The sequence below is a fragment of the Haemaphysalis longicornis genome, unplaced genomic scaffold, assembly GCF_048455015.1.
Source record: "Haemaphysalis longicornis isolate Haplotype H1 unplaced genomic scaffold, Haemaphysalis longicornis Haplotype H1 scaffold_7, whole genome shotgun sequence".
Taxonomy (NCBI): domain Eukaryota; kingdom Metazoa; phylum Arthropoda; class Arachnida; order Ixodida; family Ixodidae; genus Haemaphysalis; species Haemaphysalis longicornis.
This window is the reverse complement of record NW_027526422.1, coordinates 128148511-128173089: the sequence shown is the minus strand read 5'-3', so window position 1 is coordinate 128173089 and position 24579 is coordinate 128148511. Positions and strand designations below refer to the sequence as shown.

At 45.9% G+C, this 24579-nt stretch overlaps 2 protein-coding genes across 2 annotated transcripts; both read left to right on the top strand.

The window, feature by feature from the left end:
- Window positions 1-5541: 5541 nt before the first annotated feature.
- On the top strand, window positions 5542-7549 carry LOC144145092 (uncharacterized). The gene has a single exon (XM_077676583.1). The coding sequence runs from the start codon at window positions 5570-5572 to the stop codon at window positions 6680-6682; it is 1113 nt and encodes a 370-aa protein (XP_077532709.1). The 5' UTR covers window positions 5542-5569; the 3' UTR covers window positions 6683-7549.
- Window positions 7550-10258: 2709 nt separating this feature from the next.
- LOC144145093 (sulfotransferase ssu-1-like) lies at window positions 10259-21496 on the top strand. The gene is made up of 2 exons (XM_077676584.1): window positions 10259-10711; window positions 20846-21496. The coding sequence occupies exons 1-2, from the start codon at window positions 10316-10318 to the stop codon at window positions 21416-21418; spliced, it is 969 nt and encodes a 322-aa protein (XP_077532710.1). The 5' UTR covers window positions 10259-10315; the 3' UTR covers window positions 21419-21496.
- Window positions 21497-24579: the final 3083 nt, after the last annotated feature.

Here is a 24579-nt window from a genome sequence, read left to right as displayed (position 1 = left end):
TCAGCCTCGACTGACAAGCATGGCAATTGGCGTCTAGAGCGATTTCATTCTGCTCACCTTCCATCTGCTAACAGAACGGCTAGAAGAAAGGAACGACCATAATGACCCACTGAGTATAGGGAAACACCAGTGATAGCAACTTTCTAACGGTATTTCAACGAGAGGTGACAGCGATTCGGTTCTAGTAAAGATAGTAACGTAGTGAAGTAACAAGAAGCGGTAGTGATCGCTGGTACTCCTAGGCTGCAGAACGGTAGCCCAAATAAAGAGAAGATATCGAAGAATGCGATCGGATGTCCTCGGCATCACACCAGTTAATCGCTCATTTGTTTTTTAGTTTAGTTGCTTCCTACAGTCATACTTTGTATATATACGTGTCTTGAAAACCCTTGGATGAATAAAATATCCATTAGGCATATATTTATAACCGTCAAGGATTCAATTATTTTTATTCAAGGATTTTTATTCGCCGTTTGTACATGGCGATGCTGAAGATAAAAGCTGCATACAAGCAGCTCAATTCAGGCGCAAGGCAGCAGACGGAAATATGCATGATGTACAGTTTGTGCTTTTAACATAAAACGCAGGGAACAGTCGCAATCCCATTGCAGTAACAAAAATATGCAAACGAAAAAAATATATGCACACTAGCGGCTAAACAAAGAAACAAAGATTACATTCTGAATATGTGACAGCGCAACACGAAAAGCAATTTCTTGCTGAAAACAAAGAAAAAAAAACAATGAAGCACATACTGAAACCAACTTCTCTATATACAAATAGTGCTGTCTACAAAGATGCACTGGTAAACAAAAGCTAATAAAAAGTGTACACATATGAACTCATGCATACAACAAAAACAAGCCAGTAAAAAAAAAGGGTACATCAATAAAGGGTACATCAATACCCTCAGCGAGATGTCCATGTTACGCTAGGAACAAAAAAATAGCGCAATACGGTCATTAAAAAGATATTTAATAACATTCAGACGTCCACAACTAAATTTTCTGATTAGTCGAGAGGGAGAGCGCCGCGAAATTTCCAAATTCTAAGGGCCCCAAAATATCGAGGTTGGTCCGACCCACTTGTAAAGGTCAGAGGTCCAACCAGCACCACGCACCAGACCTAACGACTGGTTCCGACACCCTTCACCATCACTTGTATTTCCCATTACGCAAAACCCACCGAAACAGCACACTTGCGAGTACCTTACAGGACACCCCGAAAGTTACAGACACAAAAAGTACACAAAATGTCCCGCCTGCGTCTCACCCCACCCCGGTCCAGGTGCGGATGCCTCTGGGATCGGGGACCGGGCAAGGCTGTCGATGCGGTCGTGCTCGTCGGGCCTACGGCGCGAAGCGCACAGGGCGTCGGGTTGCGTTGATGACACGTCTCGAGCGCACACGCTATCAGGCTCCCAGGCTCGGATTTACGCCGCGAGGCATGCGGGCACCGGGGCTGTCTGCGTGCTCCTTAGGAACGGGCACGGGGGGTATACGAGTGGCCCACTCGCCGGCCCGGAGGTCCAAGAACACGAGAACGAGCAGCTCCGTTTTTTTCCCCCCGTTCTTCCTTCTTCCTTCTCGTCGTCGGTCCCACCCGTCATTCAAACTTTCCCGCGCTTTGTCAGCTGAGGCGTTGGCCATTGGGTCATTCCGACACTCCACGTAGCACACCAACTCTAAAATCCCACACTTTACCACACCACTAATTCACATTACTCCAATCCGAATTAATCAACACACCAATCCCACTACTTCACATTAGCTCACTCACTCATCTCACTAATCCACCTTAGTTTACCATGTAATCCGCATTAATCGGCTGTAATCCATGCGCCCCTTAAGGTGTAAGGTTGAGCAGATTCAAGATTATATGCTGACGCATCTACCTTAAAATTGGAGTTGACAAGTCCCTTATGTTTTCTTTCAATTTTCTTGCTGTCTTAGAGCAGTAAACAACGGTCGCATTGTCCCGGTGCAAGAAGTGCCAATGAGGCAGAGGACTGCGAGTGCTGATGTCTCTCCGCTGTTTGTATATAACTGCCTATTCAAACCAGAATAAGTGCAAGATTTTAATTTGTTGTTGATGATGTCTCTGATGTCCTTCACAAGGGGCAGGGATTCATTCAAATCAACAACACATTCAAACCTTTGCACAATATCAAACACTATGCACATAGGAATTATGAAGAATAAGCCATGATATGTTCTTTCGGAATTTACGTTCAAACTTAACCTATTCTAAATGCAAAAGAAAATTGTGGGAGATGGGCAGCATCTAACGCAAAGTGGTACTATATACGTAAACTTTTACATTAAATTCAGCGTAATAATAGGAGGGGAAACTGATCGCTTGTGGTACTCCAGACTCTGCATAATATTTGGCGGTGCTGTCGGGCGCGGGGTAAAATTATCTTGAGACAACATACAGCACCATAATAAAAAAACTAGAAATAATAATTTTGAAGCCCTGGAACCGGTTCGGAACGGTTCCGTCGATACGTTCAGTATCGGGTGCAGTTCCAAAATGGCAGAAAAAAGGCGGGTTCAGATTGGTTTCAGCTTTGCGTAAGAATTCTGGTTCAGTTCTGGTTTTCAATTCGGTTACGGTTCTGGTTCGAGAGCCTGGTTGTAAGTAATAAGGGAAGATATATGTACAACTGACAACAACTTTACCCGCAAACGCTTCTTTACTCCTGTTGACAGCCATGGCTCTCGGGTCAGTTCTTGGCCCAAAACATCACATCACCGGGGACGTGACAAGGAATTCTCGTAGCGTTCAGCCTGTGCCGCGATACGGTTTGACATTGCACGAATGTAGAGTTATGACGAATGACGATTACGACGGTTTTCTCTTACTAGTTTGGCACTACGGTGAAACCAGCTTCATAAGCAGTTGTCCGCAAGTTTTCGTACGCAATTATCTCTCTTATTACGAAAGACCAATTCTTTTTTTTCGCAAAACCCGAACACTTAACAGCACCAGCAGATTCGCATTTCGCGTGGTACGTCTGAAAAATTCGGACCCATAAAGTGTCCAAACGAGTGTCGAAGAATTAAAGGCTCAGTTAAGTTTTAGAGTGATGCGGCAACTTTGGGTAAGGTGCCGTAAGCGAAGGCAGACGAAGACGTCAAGTTGATGTAGATGGTAATAACTTTATTTTGCCCGAAATTGGGTGACAGTAAATCTGCAGCTATCACAGTGGACGACCGTACCATAACAACCAGATAGCTCTTTTGGTCATCATCATCGTCGTCGTCATCATCATCATCATCGTCATCATCACCAGCCTGTACACGGCGCCTGCAGGGCAAAGGTTTCTCCCACAGATCTCCAATTATATTGGCCCTGTGCTAACTGCGACCCATTCATCCCGGCAAACTTCTTGATCTCTTCTTCCCATCTAACCTACTGCCGGCCCCTGCTGCGGTTGCCTTCTCTAGAAATCTACTCAGTTACCCTTAATGACATACAGTTATCACTTTTTCGCATTACATGCCCTGTTCACGCCCATTTCTTCTTCTTAACTTCTACTAATACGTCTTTAACGCTTGTTTCGTCCCTCACGTGTTTCTTCCCTGAACCACTCCACTCTTTTCTTGTCCCTTAATTTTGCACCTGTCAGCGTCCGTTCCATTGCTCACTGAGTCATCGTCAGTTTAAGTTGAACCCTTTTAGTGAGCCTCCAAATTTCTGCTCCGTAGGTGAGTGCCGGTAAGAAGCTGTGTTTGTACACTTTTCTCTTCGGGAACAATGGTAGGCTGCCATTCATTATCTCAGAATGCCTGCCCAATGCACTCCACCCAATTGTTATCCTTCTAATTATCTCTGCCTCGCGGTTGTGATGCTTGGCCATTATTTTGGCGAAGTAAATATATTGGCTTACCACTTCCACTGCCTCGCCACCAATCACAATTCGCTGTTCTCTCTCGAAGCTATTGAGCATCACTTTAGTTTCCTGCATAATAACTTTCAGGCACACGATTCCACTTTGCTTGTCCAGGGCGGTAATCATGCTTTGAAATTCGTCCCCCGAGTAATTAACAAGGCAACATTATCAGCAAATGTGAGGCTACTGAGACATTCTCCATTAACGCTTGCACCCACCTGTTCCCAAACCAATGTTCTGAATACCTCTTGTAAACAGGCTGTGAATGAGATTGGAGAGATTGTGTCTCCTTGTCTGACACCCATACTTATAGGTAACTTACTGATATCCTTATGGAGGACGATGGTAGCTGGGGACCCATTGTAAATATTCTCTAGTATTCTTACGTAATGCTCGTCTACAACCTCATTCCGCAATGTCTGATTGACTGCTGAGGTTTCGATCGAGGCAAATGCTTTCTCATAATCTAAGAGGGGCTATATATAGGGGTTTAGTATACTCTGCGCATTTATCTATCACCTAATTGATCGTTTAAACATGGTTCCTTGTTAAATAGCCTTTACGAAAGGCCGCTTGATCATTAGGTTGAATAAAATCGAATGTGGCAGAAATACTGTTAGCGATTACCTCGGTAAGTACCTTGTAGATGACTGACAGTAAGCTGATCGGCCTGTAACTGTTTAAGTCCTTCATGTCAACTGTCGTATTGATTAGGATGATATAAGTGTTCTTCCGAGATTCCGGTACACTCGCGCTCAATAGGGATTTCGGATACAGGTTTGCCAGTTGTTCTAGTACAATTTGTCCGCCATCCCTCAATACGTCTGCTATTATCAGATCCTCACCAGGTGCTTGGACCACTTGCATTTATTTCAAAGCCTTCTTTACTTCTTCCGTCCTTACTGGTGGGATTTCTACCTCCTCTGAAATACTTCCTCGTTCGGTATTATCCTGGATGTTGTGGTTACTTTTCAAATCCATATAGAACTCCTCTACTACTATTTTACCCCTATTTGTGATGACATTACCTTCCTCGTCTTTATTGTAAACATGTGATTTTTCTCAATGCCTATGCGCCTATTCACTGCTTTGAGTGTGTTTTCCTTTTTTGCGGCATTCTCAATGTTCTCAATATTATACTTCCGTATGTCAGCTGTCTTACGCTTATTGATTAACTTCGAAAGCTCTGCTAGTTCTACACGGCCAGCTGGGGTGGACACTGTCATGCTTTGGCGTTTTATATAAATCTTCCGTCTCCTGGGAATTTACCCGTATCCTGTCTAGCGATCGTATCCGAGTTCTGCTGCAAACTCCATGATAATGCATGTAAGATTGTCGATGTCTTCCTGTGCCGTAAACTCTGCTTCCTCGGTTAGAACTGAACATCGGTTCTGCAGTGGGATCCCGAATTCTTCAGCTATCCGTCTTACGGTTAGATCATTGATCGGCTTCTTTTGTACTATCCTGTTATCATCATCATCATCATCATCATCATCCTATCTACGCCCACTGCAAGGCAAAGGCCTCTCCCATTATTCTCCAATTACCTCGGTCCTGTGCCAACTGTGACCTGTTTATCCCCGGCTCGGTAGCTGTGCAAACGCGCAGCCTAATCCGTTTGCCTTCATCATGCAGGTACTCACCGTGCCTTCAAAGTTGTTCCTGCTGTTTCTCATGCCTGGCCTCATCGGACCGTCAACAATTCCCGCCCTCTTCCACAACGGCATTTCAAACTTGAATCCCGCTACCATCGCACCGCATCCAGCAACAGCGCCGCCACTGCAAACCTTGACCCTCGACCACACGTGGACTACCCCATCAAGACAGACATCATCTGCAGCCACGACTACAAAACCACCTCCCCTGTCCGCGCCGCATTGTGGGCTCGGTAGCTGTGCAAACGCGCAGCCTAATCCGTTTGCCTTCATCATGCAGGTCAGTAACAGAAGTGCTTTTCTTGCTAAGAAATCGAGTAATTATTTTTTAGTTCAGCTGCCGAGCCCACGGTGCTGCGTTGTGATAATTGTCGAGTGTGCGCAGGTCATACGCTCTTTATTGCTTTTGGCTGGGGATGTCGAAACTAACCCTGGGCCTCCCACTGCTGAAGACTTGCTTACTGAATTGCAAAAGCTATCTGCCGGACAGAATAAGCTCATTTCCGACATTCAGGATATTAAAAACCAACTAACAACGACGGACGTAACGATAGCCGATTTGTGCAAACGCATCACTGACCTTGAAAAACATTGCACTGCCCTTTCATCCATGCGCACAGAGCTAGATGGCCTAAAAACACTCACAATCGAAATGACTGACAAGATCTGTAATCTGGAATCCCGTGTAGACGACAGCGAGAACCGCTCGCGACGAAACAATCTTATATTTTATGGCATTCCGGACACTACTAAAACTGAAACGTTTTCGGACTCGGAAGAAATAATCATTCGTCACTGCTCCGACACACTCCAACTAACAATCCCTCCCTCAGAAATTGAACGTGCGCACCGCCTCGGGCGCTTTTCAGAAGAACGCATTCGACCCATAATTGTAAAGTTTCAATCATCTAAGACCAAAGAACTTATCCTTTCAAACGGCCGCAAATTCAAGGACACAGACTTCAGCGTGGGCGAGGACTTCTCCCCTGCCGTACGTCATGCGCGCAAACATCTAATTGCTTTTGCAAGAACTAAATCAACAGCTTTCACTGTGCGCTTCAAAACCCTTCTTCTCGGAACTAAACGCTACATATTTGACGAGTCATCGCAGTCAGTGAAAGAGTTAAAATAGCAATCATCCCGTCCACGACCAAAACCGACCTCCCCCCAAATTGTCCCCAAATCAGCTTTTTCGTTTTCCGTGATCTTTACTAACATTAGAAGTATCATTTCGAAGCGTGAACATGTTTCTAATCTGGTTTTGTCATCCAACAGCGACTTTCTTATATTGACCGAAACATGGTTAAATGACAGCGTCTCTGATCAAGAGGTCTTGACCGATTTGCCTAATTTTCAACTATTTCGGAAGGATCGGAAAGATAAGAGGGGAGGAGGGGTTCTTATTGCAATAAACCAAAAAATATCCTGCTCGTTAATTAACCTGTCATCTGAACTTGAAATAATTTGGATTCTTTGTTCTGCTAAGCCCCAGTCAATATTACTTGGCGTCTGTTACAGGCCCCCGAATAGCTGTCCTGACTTTCCTAATAACCTTAATGACGTATTAAACGAAGTTACAAAAAAGTATCCCAATGCCCCCGTAGTTTTGTTCGGTGATTTTAATTTTCCGGGTATTAATTGGCCTAACCAAACCATGCCGTCACAGGCTCAAGGCGAAGCCGGGGCTTTCCTGGACGTTTGCTTAAATTTTAACCTCTCACAAATGGTAACTGCACCAACCCGCGTAACACAAGTGTGTGAAAATATTTTGGACCTAATACTAACCAGTCATCCTGAGAGCATGGTTTCGATTACTTATCTCCCCGAAATAAGTGACCATAAGGTTATCCATACCGAATTTGCATTTAAACCGTTAATTCGTCAAACCACCCAGAAAACCATTCGGCTGTACGACAAGGGGAATTATGAAGCAATAAATTTGGAGCTTAACGCATTCTTATCCAGTTTGGAAACTACTTTCTATTCCCGGTCCGTCAAAGAAAACTGGACACTGTTTAAGGACAAGGTCAATGAATTGACTGACAGGTTTATTCCGAAATCCCACTTCCGCGCAAACTCGCAAAAGCCATGGTTTTCTAAAACTCTGAAAAGATTAGAAAACAAGAAAAAACGCCTGTTTAGATTGGCAAAAAGACTAGAAGAGCCGCAAAAGTGGCAGAAATATTACGCAGCTGAAAAAGCATATTTATGTGCAGTTCAAGACGCAAAGAATTCTTTTTTCAACGTTGACTTACCTAACATGCTGACTAACAACCAAAAAAAATTTTGGCAGGTTTTGAACCCCCCGCATACAGCCCCAATTACTCTTACCAGTGAATCGGGTCACGTTATCACCGATTATGAATGCGCTAACATCTTCAACACCGCTTTCTCATCCGTGTTTACCAAAGAAAGTAACGTGTCATTCACAATACCACCCACTGTTATAGAATGTGCTATGCCACCCGTATCGTTCACTCCTAATGGAATTGTGTGCTTAATCGAAAAATTAAAACTTTCCTCCTCTTCCGGGATTGACGAAATCAACTCCAAGTTCCTTAAGAATACAAAATATATTTGTGCATCTTTTTTATGCTTGCTCTTTTCACAGTCACTTTTAACAGAACATCTACCAGAGGACTGGAAGAATGGGAAGGTCGTTCCAATTTTCAAATCAGGTAACAAAAACTCGCCCTTGAACTATCGTCCCATATCCCTTACCAGCGTGCCCTGTAAAATCATGGAACACGTCATTTACACGCATATCATAAACTTTCTTGATTCAAACAGCTTTTTTCATCCAGCACAACATGGGTTCCGCAGAGGTTTCTCTTGTGAAACGCAACTGGCCTTATTTGTTCATGATTTGCATACTAACCTGGACTGTAACTCCCAAACCGATGCCGTATTCTTAGATTTTTCCAAAGCGTTCGACAAAGTACCCCATTATCGACTGTTAATAAAACTTTCCCAGTTAACTCTTCACCCTAACATATTAAATTGGATCAGAGAATTCCTTACAAACCGCTACCAGTCTGTGAATATCAACAACCGTACCTCTAATCCTCTTCCAGTAACGTCCGGAGTACCCCAGGGTTCGGTTCTTGGTCCCCTCTTATTCCTTATATACATAAATGACTTGCCTTCAAACCTAACCTGTAAAACCCGCCTGTTCGCTGATGACTGCGTTATATATGACACTGTTACTGACATTTCAAAACAGTCATCCCTACAAGCCAACCTAAACTGCCTCCAGGAATGGTGCGAGCGCTGGCTCATGGAACTTAACCCCAGTAAATGTAAAGTCGTTTCATTCCACCGCCGCCGCATGCCGCTCGTGTATCCGTACACAATTAATGCCATCCCCTTAGAAAATGTTCAGTCGTATAAGTATTTGGGCGTCACTCTTTGTAGCGATCTTTCATGGAACATACACGTTACTAACATCATTTCATCTGCAAACAAAACACTGGGTTTCCTTAAACGCCATCTACGCCTCGCTCCACAACACGTAAAATTACAAGCATACAAATCCATTGTTCGACCGAAACTAGAATACGCATCGCCCATTTGGGACCCTCGACAATCTTATCTTACACATGCCATCGAATCACTCCAAAACCGGGCCGCTAGATTTATTCACTGTTCATACTCTTCCACCGTCAGCGTATCTGGATTGAAAGCAGAATCTGGTTTACCGGATCTAGAACTTCGCCGTCGTATTGCAAGCCTGTCTTTGTTCCACAAAATTTTTCATAGTTCCTTGCATGCCCCACCTTATATCGTTCCCGCAACACGCATATCTCACCGCACGAGCCATTTGCTTCAAGTTGCTCGGCCACGTTCCCGGACTTCTACTTTTTCTGCCTCGTTTTTTCCGCGTACCGCGCCAGATTGGAACGGCCTTCCCAGTGAAATCGCAACCATTACCTGCCCATCATCCTTCATAGAAAACATCAATAAGCATTTTCTTTGTTAAATCTTTGGCTTCTATGTTTGTCATTATAATTACCCACCCCTTATGTAATACCCCCTTGCGGGTCTTTAAGGAAATAAAATGAAATGAAATGAAATGAAATGAAATCTCATCTGTCCGTCTAACTTTCTGGCGCTCCCTGCAACGCTTGCCTGTTATGGTCCCCCTCAAATCTAGCCTAATTCGAGATCTTGCCATTATGTGATCACTACACCGAACCCTTCCAAGCAGATCCACATCACGGACGACGCCAGGGTCATCGCATAGTATGAAGTAATATTCATTTTTATGCTCCCTAGTTGGACTCCTTCACGTCAACCTCCGGCTCTCCTGTTTGCAAAAGAACGTATTCATAATGCCCGATTGTTCCGTTCCGCGAACTCTAGTAAGTTCCCTCTGTTATTCCTACAACTAAGATCATAGTTCCCAACTGCGTTGTCTACTGCTTGCTTCTTGCCTACTCTTGCATTGATGTCTCCCAAAACTACGGAATACTGTATCTTTACTTTAGCCATTGCCGATTACACTAGCCCTTCACAAAAACAACTTTTATAGGAACATTAACCAAGAGAGTTAACGCACTTGGCCAATGTTCCCGTAAAAGCTGTTTTCGTGGGCTCGTACCAGCATCGGAAACAGGCTATTGGAGCTGCTTCCCGGAAACTTGAACTGCAGCTGCTGCGTGGTTAAAACCTACAGTGAATTCAAATATCGAACCCGTGGCGTTTGCATTTCTTTCTTGCTCGCAGATCGCGAACCTGCTCCCCGGTCTTGAGAATCAGGAAGAATATGTCTTTACCCCGGCCAAAGCCCGACTACCAAGTCATTGACGGTGTGCGCCGCTGCGTGTTTATAACCCCGGAGTCACTACAGGAGGCCCTTGATTTCGCTGGGAAAAAAGGTGACCTCATTCAGGCGGCTTACCCGAAGTGCGGCACCCACTGGGTCCAGTATATCATCCAGCTCATCATCAGACGGGGTGAGCCCCTCCAAAGTTACGAGGAGTTTCTGAATAACGCCGCGTTCGTGGAGTACCTGCCGGGTCCCAGCAAATATAAAGCCAGCAACCCAGTTCGAACATTCATCATGCATCTACCGCTGCGACGGGAGAGTATGAATCCTGAAGCCAAGTACGTCTACGTGGCCCGGAACCCGTGGGACTGCTGCGTTTCCCTCTACCACCACGTAAGAGACACGAGTGCACCACGCTCATTTATGGCGTAGATTTAATATTGCATTGTATATTCTTCAGAAGGAATGGGCGTGTATGTGCGTGCACGCACGTGCGTGGGTGCGTGCTTGCGTTTGTGTGGGGAGTGCTTGTGTAGGCGGGAAGTTGTAACAGTCTTAACACCTGGGTTTGCTGTTTAAGATTCTTTCGAAGAAATAATAATGATTGCCACCAACAAGTTGTGCCTAACTAAATAGCGCACGTGCAGTGAAAGATGTCAAATATTTGAACGGGATTATTCTTTAGGCTGCGCAGAGGATTCGACTCAAATAATTTGCAAATAACCTTGAGGTAATGAGCGTGAGACATAGATAATCTCACATGAGCAAACCAGTTTGCATAGTATATGATGAGTTTACATGCACGAGACTGCCCTTTCATTGCTGACACCCCGACGAATCAGATCATAAAGCAAAATCAAGCAGAAAACCGGAAAACAGCTCGGCGACCAGAGCTGGGTGACCGACATGGATAAATAGTGCGACGTTGCCATTACCAATAGGGGAATGGGCCTCGTGAGCGAGATGACGCTGGTGGGGGGGAGCCGTTTTGTTTTCAAATATATCAAAGTTTTCCGATACTTCTGTCACATAGACGCAGTTATTTAAAATTTTCTTTGTTAGATATAAATACAGAGGAAAATTTTGAACAAAACAGTATTTCGAGCCTAGGCTATGTTGTTTAGTTTTTTCTAAATGTATCGAAATATTCTTTGAGATCAACAAGGCGTGAGGAAAAAGCATCTGTAGGTTCATTGTTATTCGGTGGCGACTGGGTCTTGCCGCAGTGCCAATAACCAGATAAGGGCGCTTAAAAACGGTACAAGAACATCTATTCTTGAAAAAAACACACACACTGCAGTTAATTACAACTGAACGTTAAACGACACATTCATATTCCTAAGGAGCACCAAACCTAAAGAAAACTCCCCTCCCCAAATGTTAGTCTTCATGAGGCGGTGTCCCTAGGGGGTCGTGGGTTCAGGCGACAAAGCGAGACGAGGTGCAACGTGGCAACGGTGCCGGCGTCTCGCACGCCGGGACGTCCACGAGGAAAACGCACCGTTGTCCTGGTAGGTCGGGGTCTGCTCATTACGAGCTCACGGTCGGTCGCGAACTCATAACAGGCAACTCGCAGCGAGCATAAACGGCCACTGCCGGTCACTGACGGGTAGAGGTAGCTGGTCGTCCAAGAAGGAAAAGGAGAAAAAACTTTAACTTGAGCCTGGTGATGCCAGAGTGCTTATACGTAAAACTACGCATACGGACGGGGCAAGCAAAAAAAGAGACAGGACGTTCCAAGTCCTGTCATTGCGCTCGTCCTGTCTCTGCGCTCGTCTCTGCGCTCGTCCTGTCTTTTCTTTCAATTGTCCGGTCCGTATGCGCAGTTTTACGTATAAGTATGATGAACCAACTAGCCCAACAACATGCCTTAGTGCTGCTGGAGTGGTCCCTCAGTCCAGGAGACCATGCGACGACCATGCTGTATCAGCCCTGGACAGCAGGAGTTGCTTAGCATCCAAGCCGGCGCTGGTCGTCTCGTTCTCCCAGAGCTCAAGGAGGGGAACGGAAGTGGGTAAAGGTGGGAGGGCGGAGTTATGTGCGCTCCCCAAGATCATGTGTATGAGAGCACATGGACTATGGCACAATTTACGTGGCAGCGCATTGGGTGGGGTAGCCAAGTTGGGTGAGGAAAGGTGTTTGTCTAAAGCTCCGCAGTATTACTTCGTCTGTTTTAGTAAGCTGCGGGTCCGGCCAAAGTTGCGTGACTTCACGAGTCAGGCGCCACGCTCGGCGAAAGGATACAAAGGTGCGAGGTAGGTCGAGCCCGGATCCCGAAAACCCGACGAGCATCGAGTCTTCCACCTGGACGTCGGACTCCCCGAACCTGCTCTGTCCACTTCTTTTACGAGCTTTCTCCCGTAATTCCAGCCAGGCCTCGCCAGCTACTTGCTTGTGGCCTCTTACGATTGGCCGACGTCATTCCCACATGTAATTGCATCCGGGCCTGCCAGTCATAAACTTCCAGCGGCACGTTCGTAAATCCATGTGATGTGCAACAGCCGGGTCTCCGATGTAGGGGGAGAGGCCGCCAGCTCTGGTGTTTCTCTAGCCTTGCTGCACTAATGCAAGCTGCGCCAATTGTTATTTCCAATGTGTGCCGCTTCCCGACGCTGGGCGAGTGACCGCGGCGTTAGCAGTAACAAGTTATATTTAGTTTTAGCACTGCATAAATATCAGTTGGCCTGCACGGTGCTCCAAACCACGCCATACGCCTCCAGCGCTGCCTGTAGGGGTGCCACTGAAATCCCCCTAGCGGCCCGTTTCGAAAACAGCCGCGGGATGCTCTGGCCCGCTCCCCATTGTCGCCGCTGCTTTTGGGTCACGTTCATGAGTGAGGTTTACCGTTTTTATTCGTTCAAAATACACATTAATGAACAGCAGTCACTCTGTGCGCAAATGTGGGGTATTTACGAGAGCGGAAATGTTTCTGACGCGATCTTAGTGCGGTAAATTCGGCTGTATGAACGTCAGGGGTCTGCCTCAAACCAGCGTCGCGAAGCGGGCATATGCAAGGAGCGGATTGTAATTCTAGTGCTCTGAAGTTTAATAACGGTGTCTGCGTAAGTAGTATTCCTCAGAGGGTCATGATAAGGCTATACACTATAATGCCAATTGGTTTTGTGCGCTTACATAATCTGGCGGAGCACTGATACCTGACAGCGCACCACTTATGCTTTCCTATATCATACCTCAGGTATGGATCACTACCCTGGATAAGCCATTGTGGCACAAATTTCACGAACATTACACGAAAGGACTGCGGTGGAAAATACAAAATCAGGACGTGACAAAAAAATTAATGCGTGATTATCGTGTGCCGAGGTGAGCGCCCGCATTCGTTCATTATCGACTATATATATGTATCCTCCGCGAGCAGGGCGGCGACAGATTTTGAAGAGTATGCCGCATCAGCCACTAACCTCTTCTTCGAAACATCACGGATATGATGCAGGAAGCCTGCGGAAACTACCACAAACTACAACTAGAGGGCGTTATCAAATACCACACTATTCCAACAACACCTATATCGTTTGTGAACTGCCTACTCTGTATTTGAAAAGGTACGTCCCCCAAGTGATGAGCTGTTCGTTGAAGTGAAAAACCAAAATGTAAGTGAACGCTTAGCTTGTGTGTGGGACTGCTAAAACGTTCCTTTGTTGATTTAGTTTGCCATTCCGATACAGCGATAGTTAAGCCCCCCCCCCCCCCCCCCTTCATCTCATGCGAAATAGGGCATTTCGCATCTAGTTATATCTGGTGAGTCCTACCTAGCTCAAGGGTCGACAAACGTTTTTAGCCTTTCCGAAGCCGCAATACGTTTTTAGATGCAAAACATCTCTTGCTCGGGGCTATTTCCGGCTTCCGTCCGTTGTTTGCACCTCTCCCCCAACATTATATAAAAAAAGGAAATAGTTAGCGGCGCCCGGTTTCGATCCCACGACTTTCTGGTCGCAATGGGAGGTACGCGGCGCTCTTCCAACTGCGCTACAAAACCTTTTGTTTTTTCTTTATTGCCTTACTTTGACAATGCACCGACACAACACTTCATTGATAAAACTGCTAGCCGACACTTGGGTAGCAGAAAGCCAGCTAAAATTGTTTCATGCTTGTCAATGTTTCCATCACAGGCAACCATTCTGGAGGCTCAGGCTGAGCCCTCCATACTAAAATAATCAACCGAATGGACTCAGAAAAATACTCCTTAGAGCGTTTGGCATCAACATCACGAAGGCGTATGGCCATTCGCGACTTCCAAATGCCGTACAGGGCCAGAACCATGACGACGTCGTACGGTACACCGTCTTCACTTTCGATGGGCAAGAACCGTATTCCGTGTGCGTCTAGAGGGAAATCTTTCTTTAATGTACGCTGAAGCACGTCCCAGAAAAATACCCCATCTCAAAACTCTAAAAACACATGTTCGATCGACTCGGGTTTCTTGCACGGATAACACTGAATGGCTCCTGGAAGGTACAATCCCTTGTGTTTCTGCCACGTCTTTACTGGTAGCACGCCAGCGTGAAGTAAAAAAAAATTCTTCACCCATGGTGGTACCAACATTCTTTTGACACGCTTAAGCACATCCTGGCGTGGCCCTGCGCGGTACATTGATCTATACAATGACACAGGTAATACAATATCCGCAAGGTCGCGGTAAAGTTTTTTGCGCGTCACACTGGACAAGTATTCAAGAGTGAAGTGGGCTTGTAACAACTGGACTGCCAGAAATACTTCGCGGAAATATGCTCTGGGTGCGCCAAAAGAAAAACACACTATCGATACAATAAAATCAGGCAGTGACCTAGCCAGTTTTATCTGACACGCAGTGCGCAAGAAAGGTTCCTGTAAGTCACGCAGAAACGAAAAACGATTGATGACCTGCCGCAAGAACAAATGCGAGAGCGAAAGGCCTCCGAGGTGCACGTGCCGAAACAGGTTCGTGCGGCTCGTTTGTTCCCATGTCGTCTCCCAAATAAACAATGCAAAAACACGCTGGAGTGCCTGTATGTTCTTCCGCGAACAGTGCAATACCTGTAGAACATACCATAGTTTTCTCATAAAAAACACATTGCACACTGAGGCTCTCGCAAACATTGACAGACCAGTGGCTTTCCTTTTTTCGGCCTTTTCGTGCAGTTCGACGGCCTGCCTGCGCCAGTAAGGGTCACTATCGGTATAATTTTCTAAAGTCACTCCTAGGTACTTCGCTGGCGTCGTCTGCCAACTGACACACTCGAAGACATCAGGAGCCTTGTCCCAGCGCCCATGCCAAAAACCCAAACATTTTTGCCAATTAACGCCACAGACGCTATATTTGCAAAACAACTTGAGGGTGTTTAAAGCGACGCTTATGCTACTCCTATCAGCGCAAAAGAGTGCTATATCATCAGCGTACGCTAAAATCCGTACCTCACATGACTCTAGGCGAAAGCCGTTGAGGCTTTTATTATTAACTATACTCACACAAAACGCTTCAATATATACACAAAAAAGCAGAGGAGATAACGGGCACCCTTGACGCACGCCTCGTTTAAATTGAATGGATTTACTCGGCGTTTTATTAACGGCGACTTTTGTGGAGCACACACTATGGGCCATGCGACACCCTTGAGTATAACAGCACCTACGTTGACGTGCTCTAATACTTCTAACAAACGTTTTTTGTGACACCTGGTCAAATGCTTTCTCCAAATCTATCTGGAACATTGCTACGGCACCTTGCAGGCTGTCACAACACTCGAGAACACTTCGGGCGGTGTGAATGTTAGTGACAATTGACCGCCCTTTAATTCCGCATGTCTGGTGCGGCCCCACAATGTCCTTTACAACGGTCTGCATTCGCCTGGAAATTACTTTGATTAAAATCTTATAGTCTACATTGGTCAGACTAATTGGGCGATACCCTGAAAATTGCTTCAACCTAGCCTTGTCCTCCGATTTCGGAATGAGCGCCGTGTGAGATGCCAGAAAGGAAGGTGGAAGCGTCCCATGGTCATAAGACTCGGCAAAAACATTGCATAGCACTGGGCTAACATCATCTTTAAACTTTTTATAGAATGCAGCGCTGAGACCATCAGGGCCCGGCATCTTGCCTCGGCTTAACTCGTCTATAGCTTGCTTTACCTGATCAACAGTAATATCTCTTTCTAGGTTCTCGGAATAATTTTTGCCCAAACAGGGCAGCAACCGCACAAATCCTTCTTTAAATTTCGCCCTGTTGACGTCATGACTGGAAAACAACTTCTCGTAATAGCTACAAAAAGCTTTTTGAATGTTTTCCTGGCCGTTATACAAAACTCCTTCACTTTCTATTTCGACTATAGCGTTTCTGCGAGCATAACTTTTTTCAGAACTGAAGGCTCTTTTGGTAGGTGCTTCACCTAGCAGAAAACGTTCCGCTCTCGCCCGTACCATTGCTCCGTGGTATCGTTCCTTGTCGATAACCTCGAACTGTGATTTGAGCATTCTAATGTCAGCTTCAAACATTCCAGGCGACTTACACATCCAGGCTACTGCGAAGCAAGGCTTCTCGACCCCTCTCCTCATTTTTCATGGCACCTGATCTTTCGAGCGCTTTCATTTTAACTTGCTGTGTAAAGCTTTCCCATTTAAAAACATAGTTCGTGCCCCCCCCCAGCACAAAAGATTTCCTGTGTGCATGCGTCGACCATGCCAAGGAAAGCTTCATCTTGCAGCAGTTTGTTGTTTATCTTCCAGAGCCCCCAAAGGAATTTTGTCGTTTTACCCCCTTCCAAAGTGTTACGGACACAAGGCAGTGATCGCTAAAAGATAGAGGAGTCACTTGGTAATCGTCGCATTCAGGAATAAGATCTAACGATACATACATTCGATCGAGACGCGCGTGACTGGTGCCCTGAAAGTGCGTGTAGCGAACGGTGCCAGCACTGCTCAAGTTATCGCCTACATCTGCAAGAGCGAAGTCGGCGACTATCTCGTTTAAAACCGCTGTACTCGCATCTCTGAAATTGGTCAGGCTACTTTTATCCCTCGCGGAACACACACAATTGTAGTCGCCTAGTAATACCAACAGACGCTCTGTATTACACCACGTTTTTAAATCTTCGAAAAAAAATTTCCTTTCGGTTGCCTTTGTTGGGCCGTAAACACAAATTGCACGCCATTCGCGTAAACAAAACTGAAAGTCACAAACGACGAACCGCCCCTATTCTGACGCTGTAACGGTAATTAGGGTAGCCCCTAGGCTACGCCGTATTAACAGCGCACAACCCGCGGATAAACCCACGCGTGTGAAACACAAACGTCGTACCTCGACGCAAAGACCGTACCATACGATCGGTCTGGTCCTCCCTCTCAACCTTCGTTTCCTGCAAGGCCAAGATGTCGGTATCCTCATCTGTCAGTAGTCAGTACAACTGGTTCTGACGCTTCCGATCAGCTAGACCCCTGACATTAGGCTTGGGAATGCGCATAGGCTTGCTTAAAACCATGTTGAAAGATGAACCAGACCTACCACGCAGCACTTACATCCACACCTTTAAAAAAAGAGGCACTTCACATTAGCCCCAAACCCCCAAAACACATTACACGACAAAAACAAAACGTTTCATGGTCTGGAAAGACTCCATACAGCCCAACAAGCACAAAAGGTAACACTTCCTCGTCTGTAGAGGCCCCGTAAACTCCAAGACACCTCCCCCACCCCGAACCCTAGACAAATACTTAAGGACGGCAGAACACTCCAAAAATGCGCTACAAAACCGAGACAGCAGAAGTGCTACGAACGCGCCTTATGTCCTTGACTCATTCAAACTACGTCAAGAAGCTACTGATACAACGAAGGCCCGCGAAGCTGAACGTCAATAGAAACGACGAACTGAAAACTTTAGAGGAGGATTTTTGCGTCTCTTGCTCGGGGGGATGTCCCGCGTCCGTGCCCCATATGCAGCACCTCTGATGATGATTGTGGCAACATGCCCCTAGGGACTCGCCAACCAAAGAATCCATCACGAGATAGCTTCGCGTTCAACCACCGTCGTCATCTTCCCGTAGGGGAACCGCTGGAGAAGAAGAAGGAGAAGAAGACAAGGCTGCGAAGGCGGGTGCGTGTACGTTGCTCTCAGCCGGTGCACCAACTTCAACAAACTTTACCTCACCAACGCTGACAGAGATTACCGATCCTACCACAGAGACGACAACATCGACAAGAACATAATGGACGAGCTTCGGCGCCTCGAGCACCACCGCCCACTCACCGTAACACAACAGTACTTGCGTGCCTGTGCCACCGGTGTGGACGCGGACGTGGAACTCCCTCTGGCGCTACTAAACACCAGATCACTCAACATAACGGCAACACGCCAGCTGCGCGATAAGCGCGCATGCGCGTCTTCTTTCTCATCTCCTCCTCTCCATTCCATCTGCTCTTATAATAAACACGGTCTGCGCACCGCTTGCTCAGTTTCTGCCTCGGTTGAGGCACGCTGCACCGTCCGATGAGCTGAATGGACGCCAACAATTCTGCTTTGCATCACCACATAGTTCCCTTCGGGGAGATGGTGTAATTTTTTTAGTTCCCGTATGAGCCATGCCGTTGCTTCCCGTCTTTCAGACAATCTATTATTCTGCGGTTTCATTAACTTTCCTTGGTTCTTGCTATAAGGCGTGAATGTGCACATATTTACCGACGCAGAGTCTTGCACTTCGCTTAACAATTTCGCGTGGCTTATATTCCCATAAAAGACACAAATGGGTGTCAGGTATCCGCTAATCACATTCTAGAATCATGTTTTTCAGCGACGTATGTATTCGAAACGAAGCCGCATTCGTTGTACACGCTGCAATACAAAACCAACCTCCCAATTTGCCCGTGTCAGGTCTAAACGAGGCTACAATGGAATTCACTTGCGCCTGACGTATTGGGCACTGGCCGTGGTGACATGCTGCTGCCGTGGCGGAGTTCTTTAAGAGCAGTAAGGAAGCGTGTAGAACCGAAATCTGGGATAGCTTCGGTTGGCGTTAGAGCACTCTACCAAGTAGCAGCTGTTCGAAGTGCCAAAACGTACTATTTGCTTAGAGATTTAACGATAACAAGTTTTTTAGGGCTCGGAAAGGCAAAAAGAAATGAAAGAGAACCCGAGAACCCTGCATGAGCCCTATCAGGCTTGCTGAGCTACTCCCGTAGACGCCGCGGAGAAGCGGCGGCAGGCGGCGCAGCCATCGCGAAGCTCGGGGCGTACACTAAAAGTTCGTCGACCTGCGGCTACTGCTAGACAAAGTTACAAACTCGAAGTGTGACATTACGCGTAAAGCCGGGCCGTCACATGATCTTTTGGTGATTTTTGTACCTTCCGGCATCAAAGAATTAACAACAACAAAAAATATTGTAGCCTTCATCAAGTGAACAATTTTGAGCATCCGCGAAATCTTACGATGTACAGAAGTAGAGCTTTGCGCCGAAAAAAAACCGTACCGCCTAGACGAAACTGATACAATAAAAGACGACACGTTACTGCTTGCAAGTGAGAAGCAACAAACAGTTTGGCAGGTTTGACGCACCGATGCTACACCTAGGCTATATGTCGTGCCATAGTGGAAGGCTCCGGATTAATTTTCACCCTTCTGGGGGTCTTTAATCTGCGCCGCATTCTCCGTACACAGGCGGCACCTTTATAGGAATCTCGGCACCGCCATCGGAAAAGCAGCCACTGCGGCCGGGATCGAAACCGCGTTTTGGGGCTCACCAGCTCCGATCCTTAGCCTATGAGTGGCCGCGGCGGGTCAAGTGAGAGTTAGCATCACTCCCGTGGCTGATGTGGTGACGTGGACTTCAGTTATTTCGGGGCCAGGAAAAACACACACAGACTCAAAAATGCAACAAAGAAAGCCCACACCTGTGCCTACAACTCTATAACTGGTGCGGTGGCGTGGTCCATCTACTGTCGCCTAATCGCGGAATTGTCGGAGCGAATGCTCCTGCCAAAATCGCTTGACGAATCTGGCGGCGGTATGAGCAGTAATCAATGCGAATCTGCTTCTTGGCTGTTCTCTCTTTGCTCGAGGGCCCCGATTCGCATGGTGCTTAGATGGTACACGTTGCTGAGTATCATAAATATAAATATAAAATGCACCAGTCATATTTTACAGACTAAATTTATCGAAGGAGAGATACGACCGCAAGCGATTCGTTTCTTTGAGCATTCAGTAAAAAAAATTCACCGCGTCCCCGCAGGAATTCTCAATTACAATCGTTCAGGATTTTTGTTCATTCTTACAGTTCAGTAAATATTGAAGAGCGGAAGCGTCTGCATGCCTTGCAAACATTTAGGGAAATTGAAGGTAGCAAATAGTATAGAATAGGAAACTTACAAGCTAAATAAAACCTTATCGGGGTCTCCAGTGCACTTCCATATGCAAAATGCTGGGGTTATCTGAAAAAAGGCAGCCTGCAACTTATATGAGGATTATTCTGTATAGGGTGAAATATTGCAGCGTTTCTAGCGGCACATCCTGCCTTCTCATCATTTACAATGTTGCAACTCGCAGGTTAAAGACATGAGCATCTACCGCTTCGAAGACGGCTCGTTTGATGACTTCCTCGAGGCTTTCCTTGAAGGAGACTTCGGTTACGGAGACTACTTCGAGCATTTGGCGGTTGGCTACTCCCTGAAAAGCGAGCCCAACGTGTTCTTCGTAACGTACGAGGAGCTCAAAAAGGACTTCAGAGGCACAGTGCTGAGGCTGGCTCGATTTATCGGCGATAGCTACGGAAGCATGCTCGAAAATGAGGGCGAAGAAGGCCAGAAGCTACTCGACCTCATCGTGGAAAGGAGTGCAGCTGAGAACATGCGCAGCATTATGGGTTTATTTCTGGGGGAGCACACTAACACGCAGGTGAACGACAGGCTGAAGGAATTTTACGCCTCGAATAAGGGGGGAGAAAAGTACCATAACTTTGTCAGGAAGGCTGTGGTTGGAGTTTGGAAAGAGTACTTCTCCTCCGACCAGCTTAGACGCATGGAGGCTACAATTGCCAGCAAAACCAGTGGTTCGGACGTGATGAGCTTGTGGTCTGACATACGTGAAGAAGCAATAGGTATCATTGAAGGACAAAAGTAGTCCTTTTCATTGACGGTGTTTTACTCTCCGTTTGTTACTGCTTCTTGGGAGCCTGTAACTTAGGCAAAGATTAAAAAACTGCCGCTCTCTTCTGATTCTCGTCAAGTTTCTCAGCACAATCGCTGTGTTAATCTAGCACTAAGCATGATTACCAAATCTAAATCAGACCTTACGAAGAATAATAAAAGGCCTTTTTTTGCTAATAAAGAAGTTAATTCTCTCTCTCTCTGTCTCTCTCCATGCGCTGGTTTGCTTCATAAGTACGACCCACATATGTTCTAGCTTATAGGGTGTTCCAGGAACAGTGGAACAAAAACCTAGAGTTTTGGTGTAAGAGCACAAGAAAGAAGACCAGACGGCACATGGCGTTGTGTCCATGGTCTACGGGTTCGTAACACGCTATGGCCAAATACTTACATGCAATGAGCACAATTTTAGCGGTAGGAATATTATAGCTGTCCCTAATATCATCCCTGACCTCCATGAGATCATGTACAGAATATCTACACGACTTCTCTCTTTAGGAAAATTTTAGATAACACTGCAGTATACATAACCATTAGTTGTGCACGAAAAATTCTGTTAACAGTATATCCGGACCTTATGATTCAATGGCAATTCAAACATCCAGACATCAAAGACAATTTGTTTTAGCTAAAATATACTCAATCCCGTGCTGTTGCGGAGTGGTCTATTTCATGTAAAACAAAATATCGCGACAATCGCGAAAACAAAATTTTCTAACAAATTCATCATTGTGTTCCGACATTCGCAAAGTCTCCTTCTGGAAGTGTTTCTTTTACCCGAAGCACCGTAAGTCCGGTGTGCGATTGCGGGATATTCGCCCTGAGATGGAACACAGTCGGCCGCTGGAGGCAGCGTGAGAAACCGCTCCTAGTGTGGTTGTCCCTTTCACGTCGACCGGTCGCCCACGATATGAAAACAAATATGACATCTTGTCTGGCTCCAAGCAATGGTCTGGTTACTTCTGTCTCCGGATTTTATCGATGATTGCAATAATCCGCGGCCGTCACGGCATGACGCACTCCTTTATTTCTGGGAAACAACTAGTTAATAAATTTGTTTCGATCCCTTAAACACTCCGTAATGATCAGTGGAGCGTGATGCCCCCTTGGGAAACTGCCCAGGGTGTTTCGTTTAAGATGGCGTGGTCGTCAAAGGACAAAGGCATAAAGACGGACAAGAGAGACGACGGGACCGGTGCATCCAAATACATTCGCCATCCCACTGCAAACATTTAGCGTCCTTTTGAAACAAAAAAAAACAAATACTGTCCAATGTATCCCTGCACAACCCATAAACTTTCGAAGCCATTTTTTGCACAAGCCATGAAACCTGTGTTGAGGATCAGTCTCCTGGTTTTTTTTCTTTTAGTAGACCGTTTCGTACAGTCGACACAAGACACTTGTATCTGTTAAATGTATATTTTTATGTATATTTTTGCGGATCTGCGACACTATTTTAGACGGATATTTCGCTGGAACTATTAAGTATTCGCTGGCCTGTTGTCTGTCTTGTCACGTTCTCATGGCTAATTTTTAAATCACCACAGGAATTGGCTGGCACAAGAACATGTTTTCCTCCGCATAACCACAAGCTTAAAATTCGCCGACCATTAAGCCCTCAAAGAGGACCCGAAGATTAAAAGAAATTAAAGATCGTGTACCTGAACATTGGCCATCCAGACAGGCAAAAAACGAATATTTTCTTCAAGATAGCCCTGTAAAAAATCCCGCGATCGCTAGACTTCTTGCTATTTCTCCTACAGTGGTATCTTTGTATAGTATTTTGAATAAGGCGAGCAATAATTCCTTCAAAATGTCGCACCAAAAAGGCTCATATTCGTTTTCGAAAGCCAGATTTTTGATATATCTGCGTACTTCTCGGACCTGTCCTTTTTGTGGTAACGCACCGCGACGTGGAGGTCGTTCCACTGGCACGTAATACTAGCCGTCAACGTTTGGCCATTCGCATTGTATCCGCTCTATTTGCGCTGCGCCGGAACACCCGCGGAAATGAAAGAAAAAACCCACAACTTCTATCCGTGCCTTTTCTAGTCATTCGTAGCGCAGTTGTACAGGAATCCTGTTGCGTCCTTTCTACTCGAAAAATTAGAGAGGCACGTTTTATTACGCTTGTAACTGGAAAAGTTCGTTTTTATTTTTATCGTTAAGCACGCTTTGTCAGAAACATTTTTCAGGTTTTGATACAAATTTTGCTGCTCCAAGCAGCTGTAAGAATTGGAAACGCCTATAAATAATGAACATCGCAGCCGTAACTGAAACTTTTCGCTCACTGAAAGGTAGGCATAAAACAAGGTTCGTTGACAACAATAACTCCGTTAGACACGTTGCACAAAAGTGACCGGACGTGAGGTGTTGACTGCACTGGGCGCATTAATACTTTCATTGGCTACTTCATTTACGGTGAAAGGCTAAAACAGCTGATATGACAGCGTTATATTTATCAATCTTAGCACGACGTCGCTAAAATTTGATTTAGCCATTGCTGCATATAAGTGAAGTCAGCTTGTATATTTGCACTTTTTATATCTGCACGTTCATAAATTGTGTGAGATATTGTATATTGGCTTCCGAATGCAAAACAAATATTGCAAGCTCTTGTAATAAATGTGCGAGCAATAAAGTTTGTCAAGGCATCTTATAATTTGTTTCAGTAATTCTTCATGCTAACGACAAAACCAAGTTAAACCGAATTCCTCGAGATTCGGGCTGCCTGATTTGTCCCTATGTCTGTTTTTCTTCGTTGTTCGAAGGAACCTTCTGGAAAGTGCCTGCGCCGAACCACGGCACCCAGGTTCCATGTCGCTATTTCGGCTGTTCAGTGACTCCCGACAGATCGCCGCCTTTTCAGCGTAGTAATCCATGCTTATTGCCGCTACCATGCAATACATTAATTAATGAGGAACGCAACTACAGTATACCACTCTTGTCGTGGCGTTTCATGCGCACAAAGTGCGCGAAACAAACACGACGTGCGCCCAGCGTATGCATTCGTACGCTACCGATCAACCGATCAACGGAGCATCCACACTAGCAGCGCGGCGCTGTCGCCACCTATCGGCCGATCGCGCGGGGAACAGTCACCCACAGCGATAAAACGCAGCAGGCTGTTCCGGG

What these genes read in the sequence shown, in the direction of transcription:
- LOC144145092 (XM_077676583.1), top strand. Translation starts at nt 5,570, where the DNA reads ATGCCTGGCCTCATCGGACCGTCAACAATTCCCGCCCTCTTCCACAAC.
- LOC144145093 (XM_077676584.1), top strand. Translation starts at nt 10,316, where the DNA reads ATGTCTTTACCCCGGCCAAAGCCCGACTACCAAGTCATTGACGGTGTG. An exon ending in GCGTTTCCCTCTACCACCAC is followed by an intron (nt 10,712 to 20,845) that starts GTAAGAGACACG and finishes TGCAACTCGCAG; the next exon opens with GTTAAAGACATGAGCATCTA.